This window comes from Dermacentor andersoni, chromosome 4 (genome assembly GCF_023375885.2).
Source record: "Dermacentor andersoni chromosome 4, qqDerAnde1_hic_scaffold, whole genome shotgun sequence".
Lineage (NCBI taxonomy): Eukaryota > Metazoa > Arthropoda > Arachnida > Ixodida > Ixodidae > Dermacentor > Dermacentor andersoni.
The window spans coordinates 27,007,810-27,027,065 of record NC_092817.1 but is presented as its reverse complement, the minus strand read 5'-3'; the positions used below and the strand labels follow the sequence as shown (position 1 = coordinate 27,027,065).

General features: G+C 45.5%; 2 protein-coding genes across 5 annotated transcripts in view; one reads left to right on the top strand and one right to left on the bottom strand.

The window, feature by feature from the left end:
• The first annotated feature begins 1,949 nt into the window (after positions 1-1,949).
• On the top strand, positions 1,950-6,643 carry LOC126536609 (MIT domain-containing protein 1-like). The gene is made up of 6 exons (XM_050183641.3): positions 1,950-2,115; positions 2,190-2,291; positions 2,376-2,512; positions 2,600-2,686; positions 3,920-4,032; positions 6,425-6,643. Exons 1-6 carry the CDS (start codon positions 1,968-1,970, stop codon positions 6,579-6,581), a joined length of 744 nt encoding a protein of 247 aa, XP_050039598.1. The 5' UTR covers positions 1,950-1,967; the 3' UTR covers positions 6,582-6,643.
• Positions 6,644-6,766: 123 nt separating this feature from the next.
• LOC126536596 (uncharacterized) overlaps positions 6,767-19,256 on the bottom strand; it is a 330,135-nt gene continuing 317,645 nt past the window's right edge. For all 4 annotated transcript variants that reach the window (XM_050183626.3, XM_055073532.2, XM_050183627.3 and 1 more), the window contains one exon: positions 6,767-13,097. In XM_050183626.3, coding sequence (XP_050039583.1) covers positions 10,969-13,020 — 2,052 coding nt within the window. In that variant the 5' untranslated portion in view covers positions 13,021-13,097 and the 3' untranslated portion in view covers positions 6,767-10,968. The remainder of the gene's footprint in view (positions 13,098-19,256) is intronic.

The window sequence follows — 19,256 nt, the reverse complement described above, 5'->3', positions numbered from 1 at the left end:
GTTGAGGTGTCCTCTGCTGAGAGACAGTTACTGCGCTGCGCTTAAACCCCATTCTTCCTTCCCCAACCAAGAATCTCCTTCCTCAAGCTAGAATACATACAACTTCACAAGTACGTGTTGTCAAAGCTGGTTTTTCATGTTCTGGGCACCCTAGTTGGGGAAAGGCCAGTGTCTGCAGCTGACCTGAAAAATCAGCTAGACTCGCTACATGTAACTTGTGTTTGCTAAAGAACACAGTAAAAACATCTTCCACGGCCTTCACAGCGGTTGACGAGGTCTGACTAAGATAGACAAGGCCTCCATGCATTGTCAAAATGCGTAGTGCAATATTGAAGCAGCGTCGGCACTAGCTTCAGCTTTACTTACGCAAAGGAAGCCTGCACACTGTGGTCAAGAATTTTGGGCAGTGATCTTTCGTGCAACATAACGGTATAGTAGATCAAAGCACTACTGCTCCTTATTTCTCGTTTTTTTCCCTGGTACTCACGAAGAGTAAGGTGCATGCTTAGGATACTCGGGAAATATCGTGGGTATAGCGTAGGGTTTCAGGCGTGGTTTATCGCGGGGAATCTCGTGGACAACGCCGTTCACGGTGATAGAGAACGTGCGCTCGACTAAGCTGTTTTCGAAATGTTTTTTACAAACCACAGCAGTTGGTGCCGGCCTTCTGTCCACTCTCCTGATCATTCTTGCCCGTTGTGCTGCCGCTTCGTATCAGTGGTGGAGTGAACAACGATACACGCCCTTTGTTCGAGCGGTAACCGCTTCGACACAACGGCATAAAGCAGGTCCTCTCCTTGCACTGTCTCTTAGGCGTTTTTTCACCGCCGCCGCATACTTCTTGTAATGACAGGCACACGAACACAGTAGCGAAGCATTCTCTCTTTGAAAACACCAAGAACAAACACGCAACGCTGTAATAACACTGAAAACGGCAACACAGAAACCGACGCAACAGCTGCGAAACTGATATGCGAAGCAGACGACACGCGCAGTCTGCACCCACCCGTCTGGCAGCGACCTCTGTCGGCGACCGTGGGCATTCATTGCAGGCGGCGCCACGCTGCTCCATTGAAAAGAGCGGGTGCACGTTACACTAGCCAGTATATTCTAGGCACTATAGTATATGTGTCTGCGAGGCTAGTGTTGGCTGGTGTTGTAAGAGGCTTCGTCGAAAACGTGGATATGGCTACGCAAATAACGCGTTTTCAAAGTAAAATCTTCATAAAATGTTTCCATTCACGCATATTACATCTTTACTCACCCACGATGCATGACCAAGCGAAGAAAATCAAAAACAGACGACCAACTGTTTCAAAGCGAGCGCGAACCTTGTCGTCTGTCCTCCAACTTTAGCAGCCCGCTGATACGTCTTACGTAACATATAATCGTACACGCAATAACAAGTTCTTATAGTTAAACAAAACATGTTTTCGCGTAATAATAAAGCTAACACAGCTTTTCACGTGCTGTTCTAGCAGAAAATGAATGATTGTGACAGACGGAACGGTACTTTGTAGGAAACTCTATGGTACTTACCAAGCGCGCCTTCAAGGTGTCCTGTCTCTACGAGAACGATGCCAATCCGAATCCACAACATACCGGCATTCCCATGCATACCACAGCGCAGCAGCGCCAGATTTCCCTCTAGGTAATGTGGTGAGAAACTCTATGTTCCATGGCTCTATATACTCTAGCTCAACTGGAGAAATGTTACAACTCTATGAATCTTACGGAAAGAACGTTGGTTACGAACATGTTACGAACGTGAACGAAGAATAGAACTCATCAGAAGCATTAGACAAAATACTGAGCTTAAGTAATGACTGTGAGAACTCCGTTAGAACTTGAGCAAAAAGAAAATTTTTGTATAGAGAGTATATTAATCTAAGGCCCTATCTGATATTGTTTTATGACATGTGCAAGCTTGCAATTTCTATCGCAAGGTTCCCGGTGTCGCCAAATGCATGATGGCGGCGCCCAAGCACGGTGGTCTCGAGAAAGCAGCTGTTGGCGTTTTGACAAGAGCTGTTGAACATGACCAAGCTTCGCGTTACACATCTGCACTGGTATGCTACCAGGAGGGAATACAGCTGCTTATGGACGCACTTAAAGGTAGTTCGTAAAGTCATGGCTTGTTAATTGTCGCGAAATAGCTGATGTAAAATCTTCAAATCTCTTCCACGCAGAAACTTCAGACGCTATCAAGCGAGATCATCTTAGGAATCGGGCGAAGGAATACATGGACAGGGCCGAAAAAATTAAAGAACAGGTTCGAAGGGAAAAGGCTGGTCAGTTGCGCGCTAAAATTGGGTCGGCGTTCTTGCGCGGACTGTACCTTTCTAAAGCACCAACAACCATTTTTCTGATTTCAGCTGGAACATACCACGAGCAAATCCATATCGAAAGCGGCTCTGCTGGCCATAGTTATGATCAAACGTTCGGACATTTACTGGATGACATGGTGACATCCGTGGAGGTCGACGATGCTTACGTTCGGTCGGTACACCAGGCAAGTGTTCTTTAAGTATGCATTTTGCTAGCTTGAAAGGCCTCGAAGGTGTGAAATATCTGCGACCCCTTTTCTTGTCGCAGGTAGGTTCAGAACTTTGTTCGTCTGTGTGAGCTGCTGAAAAAAAAGTGCCCATGTTTTAAGCGAATCAAGCTGACGACGGGACTTGATCAGGTGAGACGAAGTAATTCTGTGTTCATAAAAGCGGTCATAACTTGCGTTTTTTCGTTGTGTGAATGCCTTAACCACATGTTTGTAAAATAAAATCGTTTTGAAGTATTTGTTGTGTATTGCGGTCGTATTTTGTTAACTGGGCGCCACAGGAGAACTGATTTCACGCCAGGCTTGAACACGTTACTAAAGTAGCGAATTACAGTTACTTCATTCAAAGATGTAATTGATTACAATGACCAATTACTACCGCGCGAAATTGACAGCAATTACTAGGAAGTAATCTATTACCTTTACTTTACCTTCCTCCCATTTTTTTTATAAATATTGTGCAAACACAGTAAATACAGTAATGAGCTGGCCTGGTTCTTTCAGTGCATCCTCTGCAGCCATTTATACATTGTTTATGTTTGCTATCAATTGCTTTTCAAAATTTTCCTCAGTTATCTTACCTCTGCTTGTGAAAACATCAACAGTGACACTGAAAACTCACTCATTGTGCTTGCTGAAAGCAGGGCCATGTTATAGCATGTGAGCATTGTAACGTATGAACACCGGATATGAAAATTAGTGAACAAAGGTTGGGAATTATCCACTGACAATAGAAAAAGTGAAGTCTAAACTCCTTGGGCATGACTGTTCTTACATGGTGGTGCTCTTGCCACAAAGAAATGTGAAATCATTGCGATATGCAGAGGGCAATATTGACATTACAAACCACAATATGTGCCTTTGTATGAGGAAAGAAATACTGGGCGCAGGGTTTGCCTGTCTGAACATGTGCATTTGCAAAGTTGCTGCATGGTGTGACTTGGTGCGACTAGGTGCGGCTGCGGGCATTCCACTGTATATGCCAAATTCAAGTCTTCAAAGCTGCGTTGCCAGTTACAGCTTCTCTCGTCAATAAAGTAACTGGTTATGTGTAGATGATTAGTGAAAAAGCAATTCAACTATATTGAGTGTCGCCAAGTAATTAATGTAATTGATTAGTTACAGAACTGCCAGAATCTAATTGATTACTTGTAATTAATAAATGTAATTTGTTATGTACAAGTCTGTTCTATGCCGGCTTTTCTTCTTTTGTGTGCGATGCATTGCTAGACAGCCGAATATTTCGTAGCACTCCGTACAAATTGCGGCTTGCACATTGCATCGATGCCTTTTCCATCACCACATTTTAGTGTGCATTTGTCGAAGGGCTGATGTCATTGTGCTTTTTGCGCTCTCTTTCACCAGCGTGACCAGCAGTCTCAGCTTGATAGGTTGTCACAAGTCAAGGGTAGTCTTGCCGACAATGGCATCACCATGGCTATAGAGTATTCTGAAACCCTGCATGATCGAGAAATAAGGTAAGGTCATCAGGACGTACTATTGCAGCTGGTTACTGGTTTGATTTAGATTTGACAAAATTTTAGGTCTGATCTGCTTGGTGCAGGTTTTACTAAATCCAGCTCCAGAAATTCATTCATTTGAAAAGAGATTGATCAACGGTAGCATAAGTGACATTATGATAGTAACCTTCTCACATTCAATCTAACACCTAATACTTTTGAGTGTGAGCAGCCTTTGTTTGATTTAATGTGTATAGTCATTTAATGATAGCTATAGTGGCTGATATACAGCAGCTGCAAGTTTGTCGAGACCCTTCAGTGGCAAAAAAAATTTTTTACTAAGCAACACAGTTTAAATTTCTTTTTTTCTCTATATTATCATGCAGCTGGAGAAATGTTTTCCCAGCCAGTTGTCTGCTTCATAAACACCTTCCTAGGAGACACTGGTGTACAATATTTAAATAGAAAACTGTTAGCATTCTATATATGGTCATGGTGTGTCTAAAATACATTACAGCTAATGACACTAAATCACTTGAAATCAGCTGTATGCATTTCTGAGGTGGTACTACTACTGCCAATATTTGTTGACCCTAGCCTCGTGAGGCTCCTCACATTTTTCGTTTTTAAGCTAAACCAGAAGGGCTCAATGAAAAAAAAAAGAAAGTTTCGTGTTATAGCCAGAAACACATTTGGGGGGGGGGGCGGGGTAGTGGGGGTCAGAGCAGCACCTCAATTGATCAATGAAATTTTTGCGAGCTACTTTTTGTAGAAGTGGCAGTGATGTATGCAACTTCAATATATTGGTTAACTATGGGCAAAGAACGGAGGCCTTAGCTCAGAGCTGTTCCAACAAGGAGACTTGTTTTTCATCAGGCCCCTGATGAAAAACAAACCTAAACAATAAAATTAATTGAAACAAGAAAAAGGAGCTTTTTCTTGTTTCAATTAATTTTATTGAGAGTTCCACATGAATCGACTGCTTACTGTTAATGGTGGCACTTCAGTCACTATACAGCTTCATGCATGCTAAATGTAGTTCAAGTTAGCTAGCTTATGCAAAGGCTGGCAGGTGGCTGGTACAGTAGTGGTAATGTTCATGTGATGGCACTAAGCTAAAGCCGTGCGTCAGCGATGTGGCAAGAAGTGACATATGAAATCACAGAAGCATGCAAGATTCGATAAGCTGCTGGCTGGAGCATAAAGGCAAAGCACTGCTGCATTGCCTGAGGCTCCTGTTAATCTGTGTTTAAGTACGCAGAAATTATTTTTACCAGTTTCACAGCTAAGAAATAGATGTGGATGGGGCTTGTCTGTGTGTGGTGATGTGCTGCTGTGTGTAGTGTGGTCCATTGTTAAAGGGAAAATGTTGCAGAGCAGGTGCGAATTTTTCCATCTGTCAGATGTACCATCAACTGGTTTTGTAGCAGGTGTATTGAGGTCGGTGGCACTGGTACCTCTCTACATACCTGCGCAGTTCGTTGACATAGCTTCAGCCAGCACTTCCAGCTATAGAGCCGGCAAAGTGAAAGCCAGGGATTATAGTGTTCTCTTTAACAGTAGGCCACAGTACTGCGACACTGTCAATTGATTGGCATATCAGCGCTATTTATTGGCGTTGAGTGATGAAATGAGCAAGAATAAGTTCATGTGAACAAATTTCACCCTCTGCATAACTGTTATCCACTAGGCTCTTCCAATAAATGCAATGCAGCCCTTGCCATGGGAAGCTCTGTTTTCAGCCTTTCGGTGAAATGAAGATCGTATGTGCATGTGGGTCTAGTTTTCTTCCCTTTTTTTTGTATTGTATGTCACTGCAGTGCACATGCATGGAAAATACTGAACAAAATGTTTGAAGATATGGTACAGCTACTTTGTGCATTTTATGCAATACTTTTCAGCGCACTTAGCACTACAGCAACATGTGCTGAGAAAAAATGCACAATGCAGCTGCACATGTTTATGCTATCCCCAATCTGAGAGGAACCTGGCCACTGAGTTATCTGTGGAAGGGGCTGTATTGTTTGTGGGAAGAAACGCAGGTGGCAGCTACACTTGGGGTAAACCTTGTAAGCAAGTAGTTAGTCTCGCTGATTTCGTTGCACTTCACAATTATAAGCACTGACATGCCGACCAGTCGATGTTTGCTTGGTACTGTTACAACAATTGGAAGTCTGTACATATGTATGCTGTGTTTATGGGGTAAACAAATTTTGTGCAATCATAAAAACTGAGCTATAACTAAAGCAATATGCGAGCTTCCTTATGGTATCTAAGAAGGGTTAGAAAGCATGTAAGAGTGGTCCATAAGCCATCATGTGACTTTAGATTCTTACTGTTCAAGGCATGGTAACAGTTGTGGCACTCCATCTGATGATTTCAACTTGGCAACTGTTGTGCTTTTAAACAGGTTAGATACTGGCTGGATTATCAAGATAGGAAGAGGCCTGGATTACTTTCGCCCAACTGCCAACAAATTCAGTCTTGGGTTCTTTGACCATGACCTCAGAACTTGTCATGAGACAACCATTGACATTTTTCACAGAAACTATGTGCATACATCATAATAGTGCACTTGCTTTCAACATCTTTTCTATATGCATAAATAAATGTATGATTTTTACACATATTGGATTTCGTTTGCCTTAGTCATCTGCACTACCAGATCATTCAATGGTAGTTATGCTGCACACTTCACATCCTGTAATAAGAGTAGGCTCAGGTGAACGAACACAGGAAAGATACCATTCCATCCTGGAACACTGCCTTTCTTTATTTCAGTCCACTGTTCAATGCAGATTATTTACACACACATGCGCACACACGTAATGACATGGTTCACATATTTATACACATCGGTTGAGCTTGCAGTGCCTATTCAGAAGGGTCCCTCACATGTGACTGTCCGGCAGCAGCAGCACTCCATGTGTCAAGTGTCCCTCATCTCTGCCTGCAAAAACTTCACACTTGTAAGGCACATCTTGTTGTCTTGCAGGAAAAGAACAATGGAGAACTGTTTTCACTTGTGGGGTCACAAAAGAGCACTGTGCACTGCACAACAGCAAAACCTCATTGCACTGGCTTCCCGCTTGTGGGGAGAGACCTTGCGTGCTTGGAAACGACCAATGCAGACAAGTCAGTCATCCCGGGTGTAACTCGGCCTGTCCAGTTTGCAGCAGTCAGCTGTATAGATGCACAGATCCTTTGGAGTAGGGAACTATAGTATACAGGTGGTGTCACTGGTATAATAAACAGCAGTGTGTAACAATCAGAATTCAGCTTATTTCGCTGTGCACATGGGCTCATGACATGGTTGGACAATGTGCTTCAAAATACCTAATGATTTGGAAGTGGGAATCTTCCTCACTTAAATGTCCCGGAATGTTAAATTAAGATCTGCAAATAATTGCCTCGTTGATGTTCTTAGATGAAGTTGTGTATGTGCTTCCCAGGGGATACAGTGGTAAAATTTGATGGACAAAGCTTTTCCGGCAAGAGGTGTGTGCTACTGAAGTTACAAATGATGACATGCATCAGATTTACAATTCTGCAGAAGAATCGAATAACATACCTCCAAATCCAGAAGTATTAAAATTTGTAAAAAATCGTGCAAGCTCTAGTACAATATGGGGGAGTAAAGTAATAGCACACCTTTTGCGGACTACACTGTTCACCTTTAGACAAAGCAATACACAACAGGAGATATTGACAAGCAACACATTGTTAGATCAGTGACATTTTCCGTGGTCTTGCTGCTGCTGATCCCGTCTGCTTAAGGAACTTTCAGGAATGAATTTGCTCAAACCAAGTACTCTCTGGCTTATATGGTGCCTTGCACTGCCGCAAGAGGGAGATACAGGTGATGTCACAATTCATTTCTTGCGTGCATATATTTTTTAATTTTTTTTACAAGTCTGGTGCCTGTCGATAGTAAAAGGTGTAAAATTAAAATGCTGCTTTGAACATGGCGACATAATGCTTAAAAATAATGTACCAAATTCCAGGCATTGGCATTCTGCTTCTGCTGAAATAGATATATGATACTTGAGGCTTGCGCACACATCACCCTACTTCAAGAATGCCCTTTCTATATTTTAAATTCGGCACATTTAGAAAAAATTAGCAATAGGATTCGTGCTACTAGACATATGTTCTATCTTGTTGTGAGGCAGGCAAGTGCACACTGTTCTCTCTGACTAGCTTCATTTGGCACTGTTAAATCAAGCTTTGCATTTAACAGCTTGGAGAGGCAAGTGGTCCAGATGCTGCACTTTTATCATAATATGTGGCCTTTGCTTCACTTCCACATGTGCTTTGTAAATGTAAAGGTGGTTGACAAGGTAGTTATAATTGAACAAATCGTGGTTGAGTGCAAAGCATAGAATGAGCTGGAATACTGCCTTAATGCGAAACTGACTAGGTACACCATTAACCAAGTTAAGATGTGCCAAGTATTACATGGTAAACAGAAGTATGTTATGTACTGTTTAAATTAATGGCACTTTGTGCTTGGATATTACAAAGAAAGTACATCTGATGGTGAGCTTCATTAAGTATGACATTCGTTGATGTTACCTGCCTTCTTTCCTCAATGACGGATATCCGTGGTAAGCCTTCGTCTAGTCGGAAATGTGGAACCTTAAAGCAGAATAAGATTCACACTAGCATTTATGTGAGGGAGAATCCTTCTATCTCTCTGTCGTGTTAATTACAGAAACTATTATTCTTATTGCAGCTGCTCTAAACAAACAGCTTTGCTGGAAATTTGGTTGTGATTCTGCAAGGTTTCACAAACCTGCTGTCTTTTGCTGCAGCATGTGCTTGCAGGCAATGGTGATGTTACACTTGGCATCCTAAAAAAAAAATTAAATTATGGGGTTCTACGTGCCAAAACCACTTTATGATTATGAGACCCGCCGTAGTGGAGGACTCTGGAAATTTCGACCACCAGGGGTTCCTTAACGTGCACCTAAATCTGAGTGCACAGGTGTTTTCGCATTTCGCCCCCATCAAAATGCGGCCGCTGTGGACTTCGCATCCTTTCAAGCATGAATGAGTTAGTGCTTTAGACAAAAGAAGCATCTGAACCTGTTCTCATTAATCATGCAGCAATTGCAGTGGGCTTCACTTATAACTTATATCATATCATGATTTTGGCATGTAAAACCCCAGAATTTCTTTTAACATAATTTTTGAAATTGTAGCTTTGAATTTAATTAGCCCTATGATTCAGAAGCTGTAGCTTGTAGTGTATGTATTATGTAATGTAATGTAAAATCAAATTAAAGAAAAGGCTGTTTTACAGCCAGAATGAATTAAATAAACAACTGACTTGACCATCCAAATTCATTGCATTTTTTTTATAGCGCAATTTGTGCAATTGTACCCGCAGCGCTGGCTCAATAGCTATGGTGGTATGCTGTAGAATATGAGGCTACAGGCTTGGTTCCCTGCAGTGGCAGGCATATTTCAATGAGAGAGGAATGCAAAATGCTTGTGTACTGAAATTTCGGAGCATTTTAAAGCACCCAAGGTGGCTAGATCGAGCCTGAAGTCCCATCATGCGGTGCAGCGACAGCGGAACTCTGACATGGGGACCTAAAAATGTGTGGTCCCATATGATAAAGTGTTCATTTTCCTTGTGAAGCAGGCGAGTGAAGCACTGTTCAACCATGCCAAAATCTCATGTCGATGCGAAACGTCTTTCTCACTTGCAGGCGTGCAACACACACGCCCTATGAGAAGTGAGTGCAACATCCTGTCGCTGTACAAAAATGAACGAAATCTGCTTCTTCAGCTTCTCATGAAGACGAGTCACCGTTCGTCTTGATTGAACTGCCACGGCGCTTTTAAACTCTGCAACTAGTCAACCACTGCAAAGGTAAATGAGGCTAATCTAGTGATCCACCCCACATGGCACGATCAGCATATGTGTAAAATGAGAACAGCGGTGTGAGGGACGGTCGCAACTGACGATGTACCCACATCCTTGGTGGCGGCATCAGCTCCGTGCAAACACAATGCAATACTATGTGTAGTATGTGACGGGTTGTGTGGTGTTGGGAACAGAAACGACACAGCTTCACTTTAGGGAGTTACGTCCAAAACGAAACATGCACGAACGAATGCGGACTACAATCAAGGAACAAATGTAGAGGGAGACAGTTCATTTCCCACCCTCGGCCGCAAAAAGTTAAGTGTCGAACGCCGCATCAAATCACCTTCTATGAGTTCACGCAGAGAAGTTTGGACATGTGAAAAGGTGCATGAGTGTCTCGTGGCTAACACCTTTAACGAAAGACAAACCCTAGGGCTCCATTGCAGGGACTGCATAAATCGAAAGCAAATCCTACTGGTGCTGTCCCTCGGTTATGACAGGACAAGAATACCTGTTGTTGGCGCTTTGAGAGGTGACAAGATAATGTTGTTGCAACCACATTTTCTTTCCATTGCTGCTGCGAGTCCTGTAGGACCTTCGAATACAAAATTCCTGGATTTAATATGGTTTTAGCCCTGCAAAGAGCCAATAAATCAGTTGTGCTTTTTGTTGTTGTTGGTTGGATTGTTCTCAATGTAATATCTAATCAGATAGCATAGCGGCTTCGTGTGCTTGCTCTGGGAAAGTGCAGTTAATGAGGTGGGACGTTGAACTGAAGACTTGCTTTGACAAGGAAGTTGGAATACCTAAGCTGTAGTTCAATCTAAGAAGCATGGGATGTTCTATGAACCATTGACGTCATGTTCAAATGCACTTCCCCACTTTGGTTAACACACAATTGTTTGAAGGTGCAGCAATGTGTGCGAGTAAACATCTTTGCTGCAGTGTTTAGAAACAGCGCAGAGACGATAGTGAAAGGGTGTTAGCCGCGAGTCAGCAACGCGCCTTTCCGTGACCCCCGGAGTGTTTGTTTAGCGTGCATCGTCCTGTCCGTGAGAAGCGTTGGGGCGCTCTGACTAGACCTCGGTGCCGTCCGCCGGCGCCTCGGGTATGCTGGGCGGGTAGCAGCTCTGGGGCGTGCCAGCCGCGGCGCGGTAGTATGCCGACGGGTGCTCGTACGGCGTCCATCGCGGTGACGGCGGGGGCTGGGCGGCGCCGCCGATCTGGTCGATGAGGTCGGGCCCGCGGGGCTCCAGGTCTCGCACACGCAGCGTCTCGAGGCCCGCGTACGGCTCGAGCGGACTCTGGGCATCGGGTCGCTCGACCAGGGGCCTCCGGTCGCCCTTGGTGCGCCGCAGCGTGTCCGTCAGCTCACCGTGCAAGCGCGCGTGCAGGTCGTCTGTAGGCGGCGGCACGACGGGCATGGGCACCGGGATCGGGCTGCGGGCCAGTGAGCGACGGTCAATGGTGCCCGCGCGAGAAGGAATGGACGAGAGCACCGACTCGTCTGTCGAGTAGTCGTGCTCTTTGACCACCCAGACGCCCGAAGAAGACTCAACGCAGAGGCCCGGGTCCAGAGGCTCCAGCTCCGACGGCAGACCCTGGTAGCTGTTGGTCATAAGCAGGCGCGGCGGCTTCTGGATCGGGTTCACCAGCAGCTTCACGTCAGCCGCGTCGCCAGCCCCCGGCTGTGACTGCTGCTGCTGCTTGTCGTTGTGCAGCGCCTTGTGATTGCTGTTGGCCTCCGTGCGTTTGGACTTGCGCGAGCCCGTTGGCGCTCCTCGGCGGCGGCCTCGGCGCCGGCACAGCCACAACGTAAGACCGAACACGAGTAGCACGGCGAGGGCGCCGACCAAAATGCCGATGACCATGCCCAGCACGGGGTTCTCGGTGTACGAGCGCTGCTGCAGCTCGGTCGACTCGCGCGCCTGCTCCGTCATCTCCACCTCGGCCGTCGAGCCCCCGGCGGACGCACGAACTTCGGTCGGGCGTCGGTTCACCGCCAGCGTGAAATTTCGCACGACGCGGCCGGCCGCGTTCTGCGCGGCGCACGCGTACGGCCCCGCCAACGGCTCCTGCACGAAGCTGAGCGTGAGCCAGGAGAGACGCTCGCGGTCGCCGGCGTCCTGGGTGAGAACGAACGCCTGGCCCGGCTCGCTCTGGTTGGTCAGCGGCTTGTCCTTCCACAGCCAGGAGATGTGGGCCGCAGGGTCAGCGCGCACGCGGCACTCGAGCGTCACGTTGTTGTTCTCTTGCACCACGATCGCGTCCATAGTGCTCGTACTGGTGTTGAGGAATGCCGGCGGACAGGCCATGTCCTCGCTCGACAGGGCCTTCCACGGCCTGCCGCTCAACCGAAGTGGCTTGTGGCACGTGGGCGAGTAGAGGGAGATGTTGTTCCTCTCCAGCCACATGCGGAACGCCCGGAGCTCGCAGTCGCAGCGCCACTGGTTGCCGTCTAGAGCGATCTCATGTAAAGACGGGAACGGCGCCATGGCTCTGCCCGGCAGCGTTTCGAGGAGGTTGTGGTCCAGCTTGAGCACCTTTAGCTTGGATAGTCCTTCGAACGCGCGAACAGCAATGGACTCCAAACGGCACTCGGTCAGCTCCAAGTGGGCCAGCTCAGTCAGTTCCGCAAAAGCCATGTCCGCAAGAGCTGTGATGGGATTGCGGTTAATGTAGAGGCTCCTCAGGTTGCGCGTGCTGCTGAGAGCAGCAGTCGGCACGGTGGTCAGCTTGTTGTCCGACAGGTCGAGCTCGATGAGGTTGGTCACTTTGAATAGCGCCGAGTCGTCGATGTGGCTCAGCTCGCAGCGGGACAGGTATAGCTTCTGGACGTTGACGAGTCCCGCGGAGAAAAACGCGCGCTTGGGCAGCGCCTGGATCAGGTTGTGGGTCAGGTTGAGCACTTGCAGGCTTTCATCCATGCCCGAGGGGAGCGCGGAGAGCCCCTGGAGCGCACACTCGCCGTACGTCTTGCCGTTGCGCCAGATGCACTTGCAGCGGTCGCTGCACGTGAAGCATTGGGCGCGTGGCGGCAGCTGGCACAGAGCCACGACGAGCCACAGCAGCTGCCACCCTGAAGGCATAGCGGCCGCGGCGCGGCCGTGCGCCGCACGGCGCTTCATGGACACGCGCCGGCGGTCAGCGGGCCGCCGCTCCTCCGGCGGTCGTCGTCATAACCGCCGCGCATCGCTCGGGTGACCTGCGACAGGAGAAAGGTGTCGGAGCGTTAGCCTACGACGAAACCGGCAGTTTTTCTCAACACTCTTTGTGCGACAATGAGATCTCTCATTGGCGGCGCACCTCGCAATATAAAGGAAAGAAAAATACTGTGCACTTATGTTATATATAGAAAAAAGGAAGTTAAAAAAATACGGGCCACCGTACGCGCTGCAGCATGAAAGAGAACATCCAAATTTGAATTCGAAGTCAATACCGACTCGACATTTATATGCGAAATTAAACGCGCTGAACATAAGCGCGGTGATGGCACTCTGAAATCCGGCACTCTGATGGCACTCAATCGCCCGACAGGATCTGGACGCGAAGAGGCAGTCGCCACTACCTTTGAGTCGCCGTCTAGGCGCACGGGTGATTCCGACACACTAAGTGAGAAGTTCGTAGTGAGAAGTTCGTATCCGAGCTAGGCGCGAGATTCTCTCTCTCTCTCGGTGTGTGTGTGTGTGCGTGTGCGTGTGCGTGTGCGTGTGTGCGTGTGCGTGTGTGTGTGTGTGTGTGTGTGTGTGTGTGTGTGTGTGTTTTGACTTCGGTTAAATGAAAGGGAAAGAGAATTGAGCAGATGAACGTAAATAGCATTCATTGGGCACATACCATATATAGCGCTGTCACAAACCCACCCATGACGCTGTGGACAATTACACACAGAGTCCCATGCTTCTATAAGCACTGTTGCATGAGCAGATACAAACAAGTTGGATGAATATTAGCAGAGAGGTAATGGGTAAAGCAACAACAAAACTACGCGCGAGATCGTAGAAACGGTTGAATGACGAACGTCCCCGTTTTCTTCATTGTTCGTGAGCTAGAGCATAATAGCGATGCCTTTGCGCTTGTTACACCGCCACGCTTCAAACCACAACGCCCGCTTGACGAGCAGATGCAGGAGTATCCTTTACTCTTGGTTTCAATATCGCCGTTGCAAATATTTGTTGTGGCAAACTATTTTCTGCATAAATTGTGCGTATTGTGTTCAGTAAATATCGCTTGGAAGATACCGCTTGTGTAGCACATATATGTCGGCTTATGATCTCCTTTTTTTTTGTCCCTGTAACTTGTGCTCTTGTTGCACCGTCGCGCGTCCACCTAAAAACAACATGCGTGAAGGGCTGACAGAAAATAAACTTTAAGGACAATAAGGAAAACACGGGCATGGCGGGAAATGGGAATTCAAGACGATGAGTAAAACAAGAACAAGGTAGCACCGGGAGCCAACGTTTCGACAAGTGGACTTGTCTTTTTCAAGGTGACATATGCTTTCCTTGGCACAGTATAAATAGGTAGGGTTCTTCTAAAGGGAAGAGGGGGTAAGGCGCGTGGGCGAGGCAACGATCGAGGGTGTGTTAGCGGCGAGGGTGCAGAATTGAAAAAAAGAAGTGTGCTATTCAACATCGGTGGAGGAATGTGAGGTAGCGCTGTGTGTCAGCCGGCCATGTGTGTTTTCGTGGAAGGAGCCTGGAGGACAGGAGGAGGGGAGGATTATCTGCTCCGCTGGAGGTCAGTGAGCTATCGTATCTCTGAAAGATAGAAAAATGAAGCAGCAGGAAATAGTGCTCGTGGGAAAAGGAAATACTAAAATGGAATGAGTATATAAATAAAAGAAGAAAGAAAGAAAGAAGGGAGGGGGAAAAACACCAAGTAACCCAATGAAAAGCAACTAAGTGCTGTTGCCTATAGCTTGAAATTTATCATGGCGAATAGATTCAAAAGCTCCCTTTGAACCGTTTCTGCCTATTGGTTACAATGTCTTGAACTTATGAATGAGGTATGATTCTCTGTATTTTCTGCCTCGCGCAGAACGGGAATTTCACTGTACAGGGTGTAGAGTTAAAGTTCATCAAATTGAAAACTTGGTTGGTTCGGCGACGGCTTTGTGAAGCTTTTTAGCTGTGTCCGCGCGATGTCCGTTTAACCTGACATTCATTGATTGTCCAGTTTCACCGATATATTGTTTCTTACAGAAGGGTCATTCAAGCATATATATCACATCGGAACTAGTGCAAGTGAATCTAGTTTTCACTTCGTGGGTATTACTATTTGTGGTGCTCTTAATTTTAATGTCATTTTTAAGGTGCCCGCAGGTCTTGCACCTGGGACGACAACATGCTTCTACATGAGGGGAATGAGGACAATAGCAAAAACGCAGAGCATCCAGAACCCATACATCCTGCCGCTGAGACACTGACATTTCATGTCGACGTAAACTTTTGGGTATATGATATCAATGTGTTATTCACGATCTTCTTTCGGTCACTCTGATGTTGATGATTTCTATTGGCATCGCCTTTGGAACGGGGTGGCGACAAATACGGTCACTTAGCCCGCTTGAACTAGTCAGGCTTTACTTCTTATATTTCACTCTAGCATTTTGCCGATCTCTCTCTTCATTATAACCCCTATCTCTACATACATTGTATAGTTAGTTACTTATGCCTGTAACGACTCTCGATCTCGTCCCTGCTTTTTTTCCACCAGAACTCAAACTCCCCTGTTTACTACCCCTTAATTATGTTTTCTTTTGATCTTTTGCTTACCGTTTTTTTGTAAATCTGCATAGACCTTTTGTTTCTATCCCTTGCACCCAATTTACCGTTTCCGTTTCTCCCACCTGTATTTTTTCTTTCTTATTTTTTATGACTCCGGGTTGTCTACTTGCACTGAATTACAACAATCCAGTACATAGTTGCCAACTTCCTTGACCTCTTCTTCCATTCTGTGTCCACACTATTAGGGTAGATTTATTTGTGCACTGTACCGCCCATTTCTTTTCATCCATGTTTCTCAGCTTTTCTTCAAAATTAAGGTTGCTCAGCGCTTCAGTTTATGTCGGTCTTCAAAAGAAGCTCAACCCACTGTTGCGACGCCTGTTACTTGAACCTCGACTGGCGTTACTACAGGGTAGCGTGGCGTTGTCGGAAGGCCGCAGGCGTCCGGCCTTCCGACAGGTGATTTCATTTTATTTCAGTTTTTAATTTAATTTAATTTATTTTATTTTCAACAGTTTATTTCATTTGCGAGCAACGAAGGCTGTTCTTCTGTGGCAGACATCCTGAAACTTCTAATTCGTGAAAATCTTGAAGGTTCATTCCCAGATGTTCATGTGGCTTTTAGAGAATTGGCATTGGCTGGAGCTAGAGAATTGAAAATTTTCTAGCTCTGGCTAATGTTTATTTAAGGCCTAAGATGGACTACGTTCCATTAAAGCTGCAATTCCGCTTCCCTTTCCTCCTCCGGTTATCTTGGTGGATGTCTTAGCAGCACTTCGTTTATTTATACCTCCAAGTATTTATAATGTTTAAATCTGCTTGGCTAGCTGTTAAATTGAGAGCAAGTCATTACTTGCTTCTTTATTAAAGATCATAATTCCCAATCTTGCTATGCCAAAATTAAGGCCTAGATATGTCGCTTCACTACAGAAAGTATTCGCAAATTTCTGTAAATCGCATGTATTGTCCGCTATTAGCACCACGTACTCCGCATACATCATCCCAGGGACCCTTATGCTGCACCAACTGCGCGTTACGGGTGTAAAATAAACCAATGCCTCACTATTTTCCAATAGTTTTTTTTATTACCTTAACATAAAGCGTGAACAACAATAAACACAGGGGATCCTTGCTTCCGTCCTCTGACCATGGAAGAATTCTGATGCTCGTCTTATGGTAATACAGGCTAATTAAAAATTAATTAAGTTATATTATGGGGTTTTACGTGCGAAAAGCACGATCTGATTATGAGGCACGCCGTGGGGGGAGGGGGTGGGTACTCCGGAAATTTTGACCAACTGGGGTTCTTTAACGTGCACCTACCTTAAAGGGACACTAAAGGCGAATACTAAGTCGATGTGCACTGTTTAAATATCATTCCAGAAACCTCGCAACGCTTGTTTCGTGCCAAGAAAAGACTAAGTTTACGAGAAAATTGCACGTGAAGGATCCGAATGCCTTTTTCGAAATTCAGATCTACCACCCAACCAGAGGAGTGGTGACTGGTGGCGACGTTGCGTGCGCCATCGCCACCCTTTGCTGCCGTCGGTGAATAAAACTAGAATACAAGTAAAAGAAACTAGAAACTAGTGTACTAGAATGCGGTTCAGTGCGACGAGCGGCTGGGGCGGCGCATGCATTGCAGTGAGGCGCGCGACGACGAAAAATACTGTGGCGACGCTGCGATCGAACTGGACTGGGCCGACCAAGTCGCGCCGTTGGAAACTGCTGGCGATAATTCTCGGAAGGGTCAATCAAACCACTCAAACTCAAACCACTCAAACTGTGTTTATAATTGCATATGACATCTATTTACGCCTTAGGAATACATGACTTTCCTTCTCTTCTTTATTTTATTTTTTTCTAATGCCGTTGGACGATTGCACGTGCATTGCGGCCGCAGTGTCGGCTTTCATTCTACTATGTTATTGTAGTTACCTTTGGTGAACAAATATTTTTCTTGTTCGTCAAGCAACATGCATCTCTCGTGCGCATTTCTTGCGCGTATAGTTTTACATCAGTAGGTCTTGCGAAATGCAGAGGGAAAAACACGTGTAAGCTTCCTGCTTGCCGCATATCTGCCCCACCCGGCGCCCTATAGTCAGATTTACTGGAAGCATTCTTTAAAAAAAGCAAAAAAAAAAGAAATGCAGTGCAACATTTCAGTCATGTTTTCGTCTTCCTCGCGTAACAGAATGCGGAGTAATTGGTACGTGTTCTTTTATTGCGGTCGCCGGAATCAGCTTTAGGTAGCCCTTATATACGCTGATCTTTGGCCCGTAAGGCATGTAAATTTTTCTGCCCAGATGCATGCTTAACAAAAAAAAAAAAAAAAAAAAAAAGGCGGCGCGGTAACCTAATTAGTGGCTACATAGTGGACATGGCGTTGCGCGACTAAACTCGAGCTCACGGGTTCAAACCAGGTCGCAGAATTCGATGGGGACGAAATGGAAAAACATTCGTAAACTTCTATTTAGGTACACGTTAAAGAACCCAAGGTGGTGAAAACTGAACAGGGTGCTTCATAACCTTACCGCCAGACGTAAAGCGCCAGAACTTGTTTAAAGAAAGAAAGCAAGCAAGCAAGCAAGAAAGAAATATGGTAGCTACGTCCTTCGGCTTTTTTCTAGAAGCGGTGTAAACGAAAGGAATTGTTCTCGAGTCTGATTTCTGAGAAAAACAAGTTACGCTTATTTTATATTTCATACTTAAATTTAATGCTGTTCCGAATTGCACGTCCGCTCAACTAAGCAGCTGCTGTGTTATAAACGGCTGCTTTCAGTTGTCCGGTGCACAATCGTAAGGACAATAATGAAGCAGTTAAAAGAATCACATTCCTCACATACACGTAGAGGTATTTTGTAGATCTGTTGTGTTCGTTGAAGAAGATAAGTGTGGTACCACATTGGGCACCCAGTTTTAATAAATTGCAGGCATAGTCAGACTGTAAAAAAATGTTTTCGTTGCCTGAATCAAGTTAGCAGATGTACTGGCTACGCAGAAACGTGGCGTTAAATTATATTGAATGACACCTGGAAAGTTGTTCAGCAGAACCGATTAGCCCATTAATTCTCTCAGGAACTGGTGCGCCTCTGCGCTACAGCCACGGCTTTCTAGCTGCACAATCATTCGGAATAAGTCCTCACTTGCATCGGCCCCTAACATTCAAGATTTCAAAAGTGCTGTTATGCATTACGTTCGAATGGAAACGGCTATTCGATAATTTTTGACAGTGAATTCTGAAGTCAAATACGATCCGAATAGCAAATGCCATTCGATTATATAGACTGTATATTTCTACTTCATTTCGCCTGCTGGCATGTTGAAGGAGATCGCCAGATTAAGCCACGGAGATTACATTGGTAAAGACTTCCCGGTCTCCCCGATTCAGTTTGAGTACATAGGCAATATTTTTCGCCTAACACTGTTGTTCATGTTAACGTCCAATAATTGCAATTATATCTTTTCTCGGAAAGTCGATTGGTTCACCTCGGGCGGGTGCAGCTCTTAAAAGAAACACGCTTATTCCGGTCGGGAGTTCTCACTTTTTCGGTCAGCGCGTTCAGAATATTTCATAATTTTTCTCTTACATATATGCCGTGGATATATATGTCGATGTATTCTTAGATTTACCTGGA

Coding starts and splice junctions, on each gene's coding strand:
- LOC126536609 (XM_050183641.3), top strand. CDS start 1,968: ATGATGGCGGCGCCCAAGCACGGTGGTCTCGAGAAAGCAGCTGTTGGC. Junction 2,687..3,919: donor TGACGACGGGACTTGATCAG/GTGAGACGAAGT, acceptor CTCTTTCACCAG/CGTGACCAGCAGTCTCAGCT. Junction 4,033..6,424: donor CTGCATGATCGAGAAATAAG/GTAAGGTCATCA, acceptor GCTTTTAAACAG/GTTAGATACTGGCTGGATTA.